The sequence below is a fragment of the Chrysochloris asiatica genome, unplaced genomic scaffold (assembly GCF_000296735.1).
Source record: "Chrysochloris asiatica unplaced genomic scaffold, ChrAsi1.0 scaffold00092, whole genome shotgun sequence".
NCBI lineage: Eukaryota > Metazoa > Chordata > Mammalia > Afrosoricida > Chrysochloridae > Chrysochloris > Chrysochloris asiatica.
In genome coordinates this window covers 840,201-857,240 of record NW_006408610.1, presented here as the reverse complement: position 1 = coordinate 857,240, position 17,040 = coordinate 840,201, and the positions used below count along the sequence as shown (strand labels likewise).

The 17,040-nt window shown below is 42.2% G+C and overlaps 1 protein-coding gene across 1 annotated transcript in view; it reads left to right on the top strand.

Annotated features, from left to right (window-relative positions):
* Positions 1 to 17,040, top strand: part of SCAPER (S-phase cyclin A-associated protein in the ER) — a 466,531-nt gene that overhangs the window by 427,724 nt on the left and 21,767 nt on the right. Inside the window, exon 28 of the mRNA XM_006866457.1 lies at positions 778 to 927. Within this exon, the coding sequence (XP_006866519.1) occupies positions 778 to 927 (150 nt within the window). The remainder of the gene's footprint in view (positions 1 to 777; positions 928 to 17,040) is intronic.

The window sequence follows — 17,040 nt, the reverse complement described above, 5'->3', positions numbered from 1 at the left end:
TAGTCACCGAACTATTTGTTAGTCAAAGTGACTTGACAGAAATGTCCAAGCTGCAGTAGATCTGACCTGGTTCAGCCCCGCCAAGACCTCAAATCAAGAGATGAGTTTAAGACGCTGCCTTTTCCCACCGGCCAGCGCGGGGCTGCGAGTATATCCTCCCCTTTGCCCTCCTGTCGCTCTGTCTGTTTGACATGTTTATTAAATAGAAGCTTCAGGCTCCACAGACAGACTCAGACTCGCCTCCTGAGTCGCCCACCGCCAGCAACCCTTTGCCTGTCTGGAGAAAGGATCCCAGAAGCCTGATAGCTGAGGGGGTTTCACTGGTTTGGGGGCCTCTAGGAGAATGTTTTACGCTCTTGGATACCTTGAGTTTCTAGCACTGTTAACTTGAATAATAACTAGTTGCTATTTCCATTTCTTCTGAGTTGGAACATAGCTAACTAATTAGAAATAGGTTTTTATCCCTTGTATGAAAAATAATACTTTCTCCTTCAGAAAAATTAGTAATGCATTGCAAGTTAGATAGGTGGTGGGCTTACAGATAATGTCTTAATCCTCACCAGGCAGGCATTTGGTCTGCTGGGCCCCTTTCCTGGTTAAACTTTGTATATATTTTAGTCATTTGTTAGAACAGGAAGCCAAGCCCAGTACTCTCAAAACGTCACATGCTTTTCCAGTTCTGCAACAGAAAGCTCACAGGATTCAGTCTTGCTTTGTGACATGCAAGCCTGACTGTCCCTGGCCTGGGAAGTCCTAACTGCTCCTTGTCTTTGTCAGTCTATCGTAGGGGCAGAGGGCTTGTCCCTGGCATTCCGACACATCGCCAGCTCCCTGCTGGGCCACTGCAGCCAAGTCTCCTGTGAAAGCCTTCTCCATGAGGTTATCGTCTGTGTGGGCTACTTCACTGTCAGCCACCCAGACAACCAGGTAAGAGGTCCCACAAACTTCCGTAGACTGCTCCCCCGTCGCTGAGAGTGTGAGGTATTAGAGTGAGAAAAGGCAGGCTAGCCTGCTGGAACCCATCTGTCCTGTGTGAGGCCCTTGACCAGGCTCCACATGTCTCTGGCTTCTTCTCTCCAAAGAGATTTGATCCATACTCAGAACTAGAGCCTCCTCTTAGAGCATAATGCAGTGTTTTAATTAGAAATAGGATTTTTTTGAAAATTTTGTGAATTAAATGATTTACAGACAAGATCATCAGTTTGACATTCAACAAATCAAACACTTTGTTTCATCTCAGTGATTGTAGTCCCTTCATGGAACAACTTTTTATCCTACTTCCTCCCTGGGGTTCCTGTCTCTAGTCTGCTTACCTTCCCATCCCTACATCACTATGTCCTTAGGTAAATGTTGCCCTTTTGATTTTGAATGACTGAACATTCTGTGGTGAGTACCCATTACTGCAGTTGTGCCCCCATATACTATCTGCTGCTTGACTGAAAATTGGGCCACGAGGGTGAGTTCCTTTCCAGATCTGAAAGGATGGTCGCAGGTCATGGACTCAGGTTTCTCCAAGTCTCTTTCTGATGACCAGTAAGTCTGGTCTTTTTTTTTTTTTAAATAATTTTGAGTTTTGTTCCACATTTTCTCCCACTCTATCCAGGACCCCTTAATGCAGTCCCTTTCAGAGCAGTTGGTAGTGGTAACTGGGCACCATCTAGATCTTCTGGTCTCAGAGTTGTAGAGACTGATGTTCACATGGTCCACTAGTCCATTGGACTAATTGATTCCAAGCCTCTTCCATTCTCATTACTCTTCTTCCACATGTGGAGAGACCAGCGCACCTTAGACGGCCACACATGAGCTTTTAAGATCCCAGACATCACATGCTCACCCAGATAGGATATAGAACCTTGTGTTTGTAGACTGTGTTACAACATTTGACCACATTGTTCCCTAAAACTATGATCCTGAGCATCTAGGCCCAGCAACTCATTGCTTTAAAATGTTTGAAAATAATTAAGAAGATTTCATCGTTTTGCCTGATATGTATGCTTCATAGTTGTATTTTCAGGAAATGCATAAATATCTTCTTTTGAACTATTAAAAATAACATTTTAATAAGATATTAAATGAGGCACCTAGTCCCTTACTACTAAAGTTTTACCACACATAGTGTGATGCTTTTGCATCTAGCTTCTGTTTCAATAAGAGAGCCTACATTGTTTAACTTGGGTCAGTTGGCAAGTAGCCTGACATTAGAGTCCTGTCATTTATGAACAAGGAGCCCTGGTGATGTAGCAGATTAGGAGCTGGGCTAGTAACCACAGGGTCAGCGGTTTGAATCTACTAGTTACTGTGCAGGAAAATGATGAGGCTTTCTGCTCCCATAAAGATTTACAGCCTTAGAAATCCTTGTCCAGGTTACTGTGAGTCAGAACAGACTTGATGTCACAAAACCACCACCACTTTATGAAACTGTGGGTCCTCGAAGCTCTTGGCTTCTGCCTAGGTCTTAGAGATTGCCAGATGGTGTGGGAGGGAGGCTGAGGTCAGGGGTCTGGGCCTCACCCCCTTGATTTAACCAGAGCAGTTTTGCTCTTGCTATTTCGCTTATTTGGTTTCTGAGCAAGATAGGGTTTTGATGGTTGAAGAAGTCAAAAGATCTACATTGTAGAAAATTCGACACCTCATTTCCTGATTTTGAAACCAGAGTCATGGGGCCTAAGTAACATTTTAAGTAATAATTCCTGACAATCTCATTTATCCAGAGCTGCTTATTCAGCATCGTTAACTTGCCTGGATTGTAGCTGAGAAGACAGGCTTCCGAACAACCCTTCAACTTCACTCAAAGCCTACTAATTTTCACTTTAGACAAATTTCTAACAAGCATGCTTACTACATTTGTCAGCCTGCAGCAGACTCGTCTTGGAAGAAGGGCAGAGTGTGACTGAGTCCTTCTCCTGCCCCGGGCTAGTTTGCTGCAGGTTGACAAACCTAGTGATGCCAGAGCCGAGAGCCACTGAAACTGCCTGCCTGACAAGGAGAAAGCAAACAGCAAAAATAAGACAGACCCAGGGACTCCCCCATCATAGCCATGTGGCCTCAGGGAGACGTAAGCCCTGGATTTTCTTTCCCACATGGTCGTGGATGCCTCTGAATGAACACATCGGTAAAAATGTATGTTTAGTGCATTCTCTTTCATAAGATTCAAGAAGAGGCTCTCCATCTTAGAAAGATTTCACTGATCAGGACTGAGAAAATAGGGACCCTTCCCAGAATAAGTAGCGTACAGAGAAGAACTCCCCTGTCACAAACGCCGGTGCCATGAGGGTGAGTCCTTCTCACCTGGAACACAGGAGCTTTCCTGCAATGTTCCACCCTCACCAGTATCTCCAAGGGGGAACTCGGACCTCTTCACAGCCAGTGAATGAGCTTCCTAGAAAGCTGCTCAGAGAAAGAAAGTTGAGGGAAATCTCCCAGGTGATTGTCTTGTCTTCAAGTGTATCCCATTTAACTTGCTAAATTTACTAGATTGCATTTTACTTTTCCTGTAAAAGTTTTGTTTTCTCTGCAAAAAAAAAAATTGTTTTTATTTTTCTGATTATACAATTATTCCGTGTTCATCTTGAAAAAGAAAAGCAAGTGTAAAGAAGACAATGGTGTGTGTGTGAGAGAGAGTGAGAGAGAGAGAGAACAATGTATTGTCGTTTGTCTAAGTATTTACAGAGCAAATTAGTTTCTCATTTAACAATTTATACACATTTTCGTATGGTGACATTAGTTACAACCTCCTCTATGTAACAGCACTGTTCCTGTTTCCTCCCTACGTTCCCCATTTCTAGTCATCCTTCTTTCCTGGCTCTCCTGCCTTCTCAGCTTTGTTTTGGGGCAAATGCTGCCCTTTGTGTCTCACGTGATTGATTGTTCTGAGGAGCATATTCCTGCCTACTATTAGTGTTCACTGTATGTGCCTGCCCATTGCTCAGCTGAAAGGTGATCCTTGGGGGTAAGTTCAGTTCCAGGTTTGGAGGGTGTTTATGGGTCATAGCACTGGGGACTCTGCTAGTCTCTATCAGATCACCAAATCTGATCCTTGCGCTATTTTGAATTTTGTTCTACATTTTCCTCCTGTTCTTGTCCAGGACCTTCGGTTGTGAACATACGTTATGCAGGCAGACTGTGTCAGAGCAGTGGGCAGTAGTAGCCAGGTGCCAGCTGGTTCTTCTGGTTTCAGGCCAGTGAGGCTCTGGTTTGCACGGTCCAGTCACCCTTGGGACTCATTGTTTCCTTGAGTCTTTGATTGCATTCACTCTTTTTTACTCCAGACAGGACGAAAGCAATAGTCGCACCTTGGATGACTACTCATAAGCTTTTAAGAGACAGTTGCCACTCACCAAAGTAGGAGGCAGAATATTGTCTTTGTGGACTGTATTATGCCAGTTGACCTAGATGTCCCCCGAGACTGGTCCTAAACCCCAAGCCCAGTGACTCATCTCCTCAAGATGTTTGATTATAGCTAAGAAGTTTTCATAACTTTGTCTGCGTGTGCTCTACCATATATGTGACTATATTTGCAGTGCATACAAGTACATATGTAGAAATATCTTTTGCTAAGTGTATCTACTTGTGGGAATTGTCCCATTTACCTTCCCACACCTGTTCAGCTTTTAAGTCTATTTATGTATACACTTGTAGTTTATTGTTTGTTATTACTGTTATTGCAGAATTGTGTATGTAATAGTATTTGCCCTTGTTGTCTTTTACTCTTGTGAACCTCCCAGTGTTTTCCTTTGCCTTGGTGATGTTGTGCTGACCTCCCCCTTTGTGTATAGTGGCTTTCTCTTCACCCAAGTTAATACGTGTCTACTCTTTAGTTCATGATTTTCTCTTCTTTCCCCTCCCATCCCTGGTAACCATCAAAGAACATTTCTTTCATTGTGTATACCTTCTCTGACATTGTATAGTAGTGGTCTCTCACATAATATTTGCCCTTTTGTGATTGACTTATTTCATCAGCATAATGCCCTAGGGCATCCATGTTCTGAGGTATTTCATGGATTCTTTGTTATTCTTCCATTGTGTGTCTGTACCATGGTTTGTTTATCCATTTGTCCACTGATGGGCACTTCGGTTGTTTCCATCCTTTTTATATTAAGAGTAATGCTATGTTGGACATGAACGTGCATCTCTCGATTCATGTCATGGTCTTATTAAGGATATATGAGGGGGCTTCAAAAAATCTGTTATCTTTCAATTCCATTTTTGCACGAGCTTTTTGAAGCCCCCTTGTATATCTAGGGGTGTGCCAGGGTTGTATCCTTTCCTCAAATGTAATCAGTCTATATGCTGAGGAAATAATCTGAGAAGCTGGGCTGTATGAAGAACACAACATCAGCATTGGAAGAAGACTCATTCCCACCCAAAGAGTAGCACTTAAGAAATCAAACAGCCTTCTGTAAAATATCTCTTTAAAATATTAAAAACGCAAATATGTCACTCCAAGGACTAAGGTGCACCGCAAGCTATGGTCTTTTCAGTCACTTCCTGTTGTAATGCTGTAGGTTGGTGGTTCAGACCAACCAGCCGCTCTTCAGGAACCCTATACAGGGTTGCTGTGACTTGGAACTGACTCCACAGAACTTAGCAATAACAACATATGCATGCAACAGCTGGGCAATTAATAAGGAAGACTGAAGAAGAATTGATGCCTTTGAATTGTGATGTTGGTGAAGAATATTGACTCTGTTATGTACCACCAGAAGAATGGACAAATCGATCTTGGAAAAAGTACAGCCAGAATGGTCCTTAGTACAGCAAGGATGGCAAGACTTGGTCTCACATACTTTGGGCTTGTTATCAGGAGAGGTCAGTCCCTGGAGAAAGGACATCATGTTTAGTAAAGTGGAAGGTCAGCAAAAAAAGAGGATGTCAAGGTGGATTGACACAGTGGTTACAGCGCTGGGCTCAAACCAACCCAGCAGTGATGGCGAGGCTAGCTCAGAACCGGACAGTGTTTCATTCTGTCATCCACAAAGTGACTTTGTGTCAGAACCAACTCAGCACCTAACAAACCAACTCAACAGTGGGCTTGCTGGATCATATAGTCTCTCTGTTTCCAACTTTTTAAGGAAGTGTCATACCATTTTCCACATTTTTCACCAGCATCGGATGAGATTTCCAATAGCTCGACATCCTCACCAGCGTTTGTTGTTTTCTGTTCCTTTGAACTTGGCTGTTACTGCTGGGAGGAGATCATAATGCACTGTTGTTTTGATATGTGTCTCGCTAATGGCTGTTGTGGGATCATGGTGTGGCGCTTTAAGATAAGCAATGAGCTGTAAGGTCAGTGGTTCAAAACCACCAGCTGTGTCTCAGAAACCCTAAGGGTCACTATGAGTTGGAACCAATTCAGCAGCACTTAACAACAAAAACAATGGCTAATGAATATCAGAAGAGACTCTGAACCTTGCTCTTGAGCATAAAGAAGCTAAAGCAACTGGAAGAAATGAGGAAGTAAAGGAACTGAACAGAAATTGTCAAAGGGCAGCTTGAAAAGACAAAGTAAAGTATTAAAATGAAATGTGGAAAGGCCTGGAGTTAGAAAACAAAAGTGCATAACATGCCCAGTATTTCACAAGCTGAAAGGTTGCAATATTGAAGGACTCGATGGGCAAAATATTAACTGGTACAGGAAGCTTTAAAGGAAGGTGGAGAAGTACACATAATCACTGTACCAAAAAGAATTGGCCGATGCTCAACCCTTTCAAGAGTTCACATATGATCAAGAACCAGTGGTATTGAAGGAAAATGTCAAAGCTGCACTGAAGGCAGTGACAGAAAACAAGGCTTCAGGAATTAATGGAATACACTCACTAATCTATGCCAAGAAACTTGGAAGACCAACCGATTGGAAAAGTTCTGTAATTGTGCTCATTCCAAAGAGACATGACCCAACAGAATGGAGAAATCACCAAATGATAGCGCTGATACTATATGTAAGTAAAAATTTTGCTGACGATAATTCAAATAACAGCTGTAGAAGTACATTGACAGGGAACTGCCAGAAATTCAAGCCAGATTCAGAAGGGGTCGTGGAACAGTGGGGTACCATTGCTGACATCAGACGGATCTTGACTCAAACCAGAGAACACCAGAAAAATGTTGTGTTTTATTGACTATTCAGAGGCATTCGATTGTGCATATTATAACAGCCTTTTAAACAGAATAAGGTTTTTTAAATCAGCAAAGCTGTGAATCAGGGTTGTATCCTTTCAGAAACCATACTTATTCATCTGAATGCTGAGTAAATAATCCGAGAAACTGGATTATATGAAGAAGAATGTGGCATCAGGATTGGAGGAAAACTCAATAACTACCTGAGCTATATGGCTGACACAGCTTTGCTTGCTGGAAGTGAAGAGGACTTAAAATATTTTCTGATGAAGATCAAGGACCACAGCTTTCAGTGCGGGTTGCATCTCAATGTAAAGAAAATAAAAATCCTCACAACTTGACCAGCGAATAATAACATGATGATAAATGGAGAAAAGATTTGAAGTTGTCAAATACTTCATTTTACTTGGATCCACAATCAACACTTACGGGAAATAAACAATGTATTGCATTAAGCAAACTGCTGCAGAGATCTGTTTAAAGTGTTTAAGAGAAAGCTGTCAGTTTGAGGACTAAGATGCGCCTGATCCAAGCCATGGTATTTCCAATCACCTCATATGTATGTGAAAGTTGGACAATGAATAAAGAAGACCATAAAAAGAATCGATACATTTGAACTTTGGTGTTGATGAAAACTATTTTCCAAACTAATCTGTCTTGGAAGAAGTTCAGCCAGAATGTTCCACGAAAGCTAGAATGACAAGACTTCATCAGTCCTTTGAACATGGTCAAAAGAGATCCGTCCCTGGAGAAGGACATCATGCTTGGTAAAGTGGAGAGTCAATGAAAGAGAGGAAGACCCCCAACAAGATGGTTCGACAAAGTGACAGCAACAATGAGCTCAAACATAGCAACATCTGTGAGGACGGTGCAGGACCGAGCAGTGTTTCACTTCTTTGTGCGTAAGATTTCTATGAATCAGAATCGACTCCACAGTACCTACCAGCAACAACAGTGGATAATGATCACAAGCGTATTTCTTCTTGTGTTTGTTGGTCCTGTGAATATATAAAGAAGACACTGGAATCACATGATTCCTGATCTCAACATTCTGAGATAAACACTGTTAACATTTGGCAGGTTCCCATTCAATCTCTTTTCTATGCCTAGTCTTACATTGCTTAGATATGCACATATGCTCATGTTCTGTGTTGGACACTTAATATTATGTCAGAATCATTTTTTGTATCATTTTTAATGGCTGCATGGCTTGATGTTGTGTGGACATCCCTGGTTTGTCTAACAGCTTCCTGTTTTATATTTAAGTTGTTTATTTCATATCATGACATTATCTACTTGTTGAAAGGTGAATAATTTGTGAGTCTGATAACACAGTTAGTTTCTGACTTAATGACATAGTCAATGAACCATACTTATGAGTATCTGTTTTGATATTTGTTTGTCTTTCGTTTTTTTATTTTGTACATCTTATCATTAATACTGTTTACTTCATTATACTGTTTACTTCATTAATACAGTAAACAGTATTAATGGTAAGAGGGTTGCAGCATGCAATTTGCTGGTGTTATCATTCTGAGATGTTCACTTGCAGGTGCTCAGTGTTATAATTTACTGGTCGGCTCACTGCTGTATGGCCAGCTATGCCCTAGTCTGCAATGAAGTTTGTGTCAAGAGTTGTAATGGATATAAAGTTGGGCAATATTCAACTCTGAATGGCATACAATGATTAAATGCACACACCCAACAGCTTCATTGTTATGATACTAACGCTGACTTCATTGTAGAACACGTCTGTTGCTGTCGCCATTGTTAAGTGTTGTCAAGTCAGCTCTGATTCTTAGCAGCCCTGTATAGGGTGGGTTCAAACTTGCAGCCTTCCAGTTAGCAGCCAGGGGTCCTTACAAGGAAGGCAGGTTGTAGAGAACAATTGCAGGATTGCTGACGGGACACTCGCTCCTGTACCTAAAACCTGGGACATTTCCTAACTGAAAGGCTGGTGGGGTTGGTTGGTTTTTCGTTTCTAAAAACTCGCTTTATTAAAGTCCTTTTGTACTTCCCCCAAGACCAAGTAATTTTCTAAGTCAGTATTTGCTGAAGGGATGTTGTAAGTGCAGTTTTGGGCTGCAGTCACAGATTTGTAGAATGTTTGTCCTGGGAAGCTCTGACATACCGAATCCAGCTGCCTTATATTATATTATAAGTAGAGAAACTGAGGCTTAGAGAAGGAAAAGGAATTGCCAAGCAAGACCTGTTAGAACCTACCCTCATGGCTGGCAGTCTAGTCAGTGCCCTTCCCCCTTATGGCTTGATTTGTGTCCCCTCAAAATATATGCTGTACATCCTAACCCCTATGCCTGTGGTTAAGGAGCTCTGGTAGCGTAGTGGTTACGAATCGGGCTACTGACCTCAAGGTTGGCAGTTCAAAACTACCAGCGGTTCCGCGGGAGAACCCTGTAAAGAAGTACAGCTTCGGAAACCCTGTGCAGGGTCACTATGAATCGGAACTCCACAGTACTTAACAACAACAATGCCTGGGTTGTCTTTTCTTTGTTTATAAAACAAGATTAGTGTAGGGTGTGTCTTAAATCAACCTCTCTTGAGCTATTGTTGTTGTTGTTGTTAAGTGCCGTCGAGTCGGTTTCGACCCATAGCGAACCTGAATAGGGTTTCCAAGGCTGTAAATCTTTACGGGAGCAGATCGCCTCATCTTTCTCCTGCGGAGCAGCTGGTAGTTTCGAACTGCTGACCTTCCGGTTCGCAGCCCGATTCGTAACCAGTATGCTACCAGAGCTCTCTTGAGCTATACAAGAGAGGAAACAGGCGAGCAAAAGAAGTTAGTGATGGGGCAGACACGTGCCAAACCGCATGGAACTCTCCAAGGAACCAGAAGCTCAGAAGCTGAAGAGACAAGGACCTTCCTCCAGGGATAGAAGCATCCCACTAGTGCCAGCACTCGAGGCTCTAGCCTTCTAAACTGTGAGAAAATCAACCCGTCTGCTAAGACCACCCACTTGTGAAACTTTTGTTCCAGCATCATTAAACATCTAAGACACTTCAGTTCTTCTAAAACATGAATTTCTTGAATCTGATGCTACTTTTTCTAAATCAGAGCGATTTCAGAAGAGAAAATATGCTGCTCAATTCCTTTAATGCTTCCGTATCATTAGTCAGGTGTCCTGTTAATTTGGCAGGGTCTATGTGTCCACAGGGGACCCTTTATTTCCTATGGGAGCAACAGCTCGCAGCTTTGTAAGGCAGGGAAGGCTGAAATCCTGCTGCAGGCTTGATTAGGCAACTGCTTTGCATAAAGGATTGGCACTTTTTATTTAGTCTATTAACTGAAAGGACTGAGTCCCATGATAGTAAGGATGACTTCAGAAGAGAAACCCGGATAATAAAAGTAATGCCCCATCCTTGACGGAACCAATCATCTGTTTCCTATAGGGTTGCAGTTTCTAATTAAAATGTTTTAATCAAAAGTGTCCCTGTGTTCTATGGCACTTTCATGGCTCCTCCTAAACTCCTTCCCATTTCATTATTATAATGAACATAATTAGTATGTGCTGTCAGCCCTTCACTTTATTTACATTTTATATTGGATAATTAAATGTGGTCTGATAATTAAATTAACTCCAATGACAGATGATTTGACTGCCTGCATATTACCACATTGGGAATAAGCACCTTTGCATATTCATTTTCATTAGTGACTGACTCTTTCATTTGGAAAGGCCCCTCAGATTCCCACATCAATGGAATCTCTTGTGATAGTTTAAAGGAAAGATTCTTTTGGCTCGCCCTGCCGCCAACCAGCTTCTCTGTAGGGAAGTCCACACAGGTCATGTAATCATCACTCCGAACTGTACCAGAGGCTGCTGGGACCTTCTGAGGAGCTGAGACAGACAGGAAACTGGACAAGAAAGAGGCTCAGAACATTAGACTCTGTGTGCCGTGGCCTGTGCAGCATGCACTTTCCAACTGGAAAGTGACTTGATAACTTAGTAAAAAAACCCAATGCTTAATTTTACCAAAATATGCAAGATTAATCTGAGATGGTTCCCCAAACTCAGAACCAGGGGCAGTTTCCTCCTTGGATCCCATCTGCAGGTGAAGGGAGTACAGGGCTGTTAGGTTCTAAGAGTGGCAGATTTGCGAATCCCATTCCAGTTTCTAAATGTTTCAGAGATGGCCTAATTCCTGCAAACATTTTCACTTTACTCTTCATGTCTTGAAGGCAAATTGTCCTTGGTCACACCCATTCAGTAAACGTCCCTGCCCCATCGGAATCCATGAACAGAGTGCTGTGGTGGGCTCAGAGCAGAGACTCCAGCAGTAACGGCCATTGTCTTTCCCACTGTTGGCAGCTCCTTCTTTAGCTGTCATACAAGCATTCCAGTTTCTTTATGTGACAGATACAATTTGTCTCCTAAAATAGAAATGCATTGTGTCCAGAGGCAACTCAAGATGGTGGCTTAGTCAGACGCTCCATATTGCCGGCCCCCTACAGGAAAACCAAGAAGTGGACAGATGATAATCCTAATCCCCTGAGTATCAAATGGGAGATCAGGAATCAGGTAGAACACTGTTGGTTGGAGGGAAACTAAAGGATAACCCGCATAGGCTTTGAAGTCCACTGACTTTGAAGTCCATCCTCTGCTCTTTCCTTACAGGGTAACTAACATTGGGCAAGTTACTAAATTCTGAGCCTCAGTTTCCTCATCTGTGAAATGTGGGGGTTATGATCCCATTGCTCGTGTGAATTAAATGAGATAGCACAGGGCCTGACTCATAATGAATACAATCAGAAATGTACTTACTGCTGTCTCCATTGTTGCCGACCCCACTGACATCGTCTTCATTGCACTGTTGATGTGTCTGATTACCTTCAGCTCAATTGGATTCTAAAATTGGAAATTCACTCAGTTCTTTCAGCATTGGCAATGAGATCTGGGGCACAAGTGGCTGCAAACAATTGATCTCGATATATACCTACTATTATGGATGGTAAGGAGCTCTGGTAGCATAATGGCTACGAGTCAGGCTGCCAGCCTCAAGGTCAGCAGTTCGAAACTAGCAGCTGTTCCTTGGGAGAAAGATGAGGCATTCTACTCCCATAAAGATTTACAGCTTCGGACACCCTGTGCTATGAGTCGGAACCGACTCCACGGTACTTAACAACAACAACATTATGGATGGTACAGGGCCAGGCAAGAGCTCATTTTGTCACTGAGTCATAGCTGACTGGATGGCACCTACCATGGTGGAATCATCATGAGGACTGCATTGAGCCACAAGGTGAAGTGAGGGTGATAACCGTTCCGTTCTGAGCTCAATCCCTAGACCAGGCCCTGCTTCAGATCAACAGAGAACACTAAGCAATAAACGCTCACCACCCTCTTCCCAGGACACCCAAGCCCAAGTTCTAGAAACAAGGTTCAGAGATGAATGCTGCTATTGGATCTGATGAGTGCTCAAACCTCAGCTATCCTGTGTTGCTTCAGAGCCCTTTGCTTGATATGACAGACACCGACAAACAATGCCAGAGGAATCCTTTGTCAAAGTTTAACTCATGGCCAATGATAAATCGTTTGCGTTTTTTTCTGGACGTGTTTTGGTCTTCAGTCATAGACAGACTTGCTCATAAATCGTAGAGATAGACTGCTAAGAATTAATTTATAATCACAGAGAAAGCGCCTCTCCTGAGAGGGAAATTTTCATATAAGGCCCTCATCAATCACAGCCCCTCCTCCTGAAACCAGTACAGTCACTGGGATTACTGGGCCCTTTGACAGCTATAAAGCTGTGTGATTCTGAGCATGGCGCTGCTCTCCTCTAGGCTTTAGTCTTCTGTCTGTAAAAGAGACTAGATTTTCTAAAGGGTCCTTCACACCCAGCTAGAGGATGAATGATGAACTGAGAAGTCGTGGCTAGCCCAGCATGTTTAGATCAAGTTAGCCACGATCATTTCTAAGTAGCATGATCAAAATCCTGCCCTCTGGGCACACTGGTCTCTTTGCTGTTCCTTGACCATGCATGCCTTGCACAGCTTCCACCTCAGCCCTTTGTCCTTGCTGTCTTCGACAGAGAATACTCTCTCCTCAGAAATCCGCACGGGTTGGAGATTGGTTTGCAAAGCTTGCTTCTCGGATGTCATGTTATCAGCGAGGCCATCCCTGACCACAGTAACGAAAGTAGTGCATCCACACCACAGTCATTCTTCCCTTTTGTTGTTGTTGTGAAGCACCGTCGAGTCATTTCTGACCCATAGCAACCCTGTATAGGGTTTCCAAGGAGCTACTGGTGATTTTGAACCCCTGACCTCATGGTTCAAACCGACTTTGCAGTCCTTTTTTACCCTGTTTTATTTGTCTTCATTCCCTGAAATATATACATGAGGAGGGGCTTCAGAAAGTATGTAGAAAAAATGGAATTAAAAGATAATGGAAATTTTTCACAAACGTTTTGAAGCCCCTTTGTATTGTATCTATCCCTGACTAGAATGTAAGGCCCTTCAGGTCAAGTTCTGTTTTGTTCATTGCTTTCCAATTCAGGTGCCTACTACAGTGCTTGACACATAGCATTGCCAAATAAATACTTGTTGGATGAATGAATGGAAGTTGAGATAGCTCTCCTTAATGATACTATAGAAAAAATTAAAATGGCCTCAGATTTTGAGAGAGCATTTTCATTTCACTGACCAAATCTCTGGAAATGATTTTTGGAATAAAATTTTAAGAGCCTTTTTTTTTTTGGATGCTGTGACTTGTTTATTTTGAATCCATTCTAAAATTAAAAAAAAAAAACAAAAACTTCATGGTTTTGTTTTTGCTGGAGCCAGTGTTAAAGTAGTAACCCTGAGATCCAAAAAAACAACTGTTTCAGGTTTGGCAAACTCTGTCCTTGACAAAAGAGTGAGGTGTGAGGGGATGTTTTGGTGGCAGTCCTGGCTTTCCGTCTGACTTCTCTTACCTGGAAGAGGAGGGTGTGTTTGGCCTTGGGTAGGTTATGCTGGAGGAGCCCTGGTGCACAGTAGTTCAGCACTCAGCTGCTCACCAAAAGGTGATGGTTCGAACCCAGTAGCAGCAGCTCTGTATGAGAAAAAGCCTGGCCAGTGTAGGAAACCCTATCCTATCAGGGTCGTACCCTGCTCCATAATGGTCACTATGAGGCAGGATTGACTCGGTGGCAAACAGGTTATGCTGAGCATAGACTTCCCCAGCTACGAAAGAGTGACAAGAAGTCACAACTCATAGGATTACTGTGTAGATTAAATGTGGTCTTTATTAGGTCTCAAGTTTATTGGACTCTCAGTATGAAAGTGGATGTATCTGTGGCCTTAGCTCACTAAACTGGTGACATTACCACAGCAAATCTACTCTGATCTGTTATGATTTGCTTGTTTGTTTGCTTTTTAAAGTTTTTTGTTCAGTTTATCCCATGCTAAGAAAACACACTCTAAGAAAATCAACACTTAAAGACCCTCAAATCACCATATCATTTACTTTAATAATGTTGTTATTAAGCACTGTCGAGTTAGTTCTAACCCATAGCGACCCTGTTTAGAGTTTCCGAGGAGCAGCTGGTGAGCTTGAACCACTGACCTTGCAGTTCAGTCAGCTTTGCAGCCTGGTGCATTAACCCATAGCACCATATCAGGATTCCATAAGGGAGTAGTAAAGTATTTTCCTGAAATCTCTTTATATGTGGTTCCTTTGAAATGTTAGACCTGTAGACCTTTCATCTACCAGCACATCTAGTCAGAGAAAGTTATCTGAGGCAGCAGTTCACAGCTAGTCCACGGGCGGGTCTCTGCTTGAACAGTGTGTTTTCAGCTGGGTGAAGAGTACATCTCTGAAACCAGGCAGACCGAAGTTCTGATCCAAGCTGCTGCTCTCACTAGCCCTGCGATCCTGGGCAGACCACTTATCTTCTTGGAGACTGTTTTCTCATCTATAAAATGATTATAATATTAGTATAGTGAGTAATGTGCTGGGCTGCTAAATGCAAGGTCAGCAGTTCAAATCCATCACCTGTTCCACAGGAGAAAGATGATGCTTTCTGCTCCCATAAAGATTTACAGCTTCGGAAACCCTGTACAGGGTCACTATGAGTCGGAACCAACTCGATGGCACATAGCAGCAGCAGCATGGGGTTGTTTGCAAATCAAATTAGATCACAGACGTAGTGACTAGCACTTGTCTGGCTCGGAATAAACGTTAACTGCTGATAGTGTTAAGATGATCAATGTTTGCCTCTAGAGGCCCTGCTCTTAATGGGAAAGCCCCGAAGAACCTACTCCAGTCAGCTCAGACACTTGATATCCCTTTAAATAGGCCACTTCTATGTCAGAGTGTTTCCTTGTTTGTTGAGAAACCAGAGATCCACACATGGGTGTCTCTGGGCTGCTGCTTAGTTCATTACTCTGACAGCCACCAAGAATCTTGGGAAAGGTTAGTCTCTGACCAGCTTCCCTTCCCAAGGGATATACCTGGTTCACCTGAACATACCCAACAGGTGATGAGCACATGCTTGCTGGAAGGGAGTGAAGAAGAATCTCCACTCACCACCTTGGGCTACAAAAGAAGGAGAGAAGTAGGGAAACCTCACACCCAAATAATTTTCTTCTGCATGGGTAAGGGCTAAAGCAAAAACACCACAGAGATAGCTCAGAGGTACATTGATACTGTGTTGAGAGAAGAAACTGGAAAATGGCTCCAATGAATCATTGTGAGCATTTAATGGGCCTTAATTGGAACCTTATCCTACTGTACTTTAGAACAGAGAGATGAAAGCAGAAGAAATTCGAGAGACCATTTATTTCCCTTGAGAAAGCCATAAACTGAAACTACAAAAAGATTTGACTACTATTATATTTTTATGATTAAATAAAATTGTCACAGACTAGTGCTAGCGAGCCCGTAAATGCTCATGGAATATATCCATGCTCTCTGAATGCTACTAAGTTGTGACCAGAAAATCTGTCAGCCTGTGTTGGGCATTTATTAACCTTGCTGTTCTTATACCACCCAAAGGCTCCATGGTAAGGAAGGTCTGTCCCAGTGTTCCACACAGGGATTATGAAAGCCTGCTTGGAATATTTATGTTTTTGTAGTATTTTGATATTTGTAAATTTATGGAGGCTTGTTTTGTGGCCTAAGACATGGTCTATTCTGGAGAATGTTCCATGTGCACTGGAAAAGAATGTGTATTGTGCTGTTGTTGGGTTGAATGCTCTGTACACATCTATGAGGTCCAGTTGGCTGATTGTGTTGTTAAGTTTCTGTGTGTCTTTGTCAGATTTCTTTCTGGTATTCTTTCCATTTTTGAAAGCGGTATATTAAAATCGGCCACAATTATTGTAGATACGTCTATTTCTTTCTTCAAATCTATTAGAGTTTGCTTTATATATTTTGGCGCTCTTTCGCTGGGAGCATAGATATTTATTATGGTTATGTCATCTTGTTCAATTATCCCTTTAATCCTGAGATAATGTCCATCTTCATCTATTATGCTGGTTTTTGCCTTAAAGTGTATTTTATCAGAGATTAATACTGCCACTCCTGTTCGTTTTTTATTGCAATTAGTTTGATGTATTTTTTTTCCATCCTTTGACTTTTAATCTGTGTTTGTCTCGGTGTGTAAGATGTGTCTCTTGCAGACAGCATATTGAAGGATTTTGTTTTCTTATCCATTCTGCCACCCTCCATCTCTTAACTGGTGCATTTAGTCTGTTTACATTCAGTGTAATTATCGATAGGTATGGATTAATTGCTGCCATGATGTTTGGGGTTTTTTTGTGGTGTTGCTGCTTTCTTTGTTCTGTGTGTCTTCCTGTGCTGAGTTCATGGTTTTTGTGTTCTTTCTTGTGAGTTTCCTCATAGTTTTAATGTTCCCATGTTCTTCTTGGATTTTCATTTTCTTGGTATGTTGTGAAGTGTTAATTTTTTTTTGAAGTTACCTTAT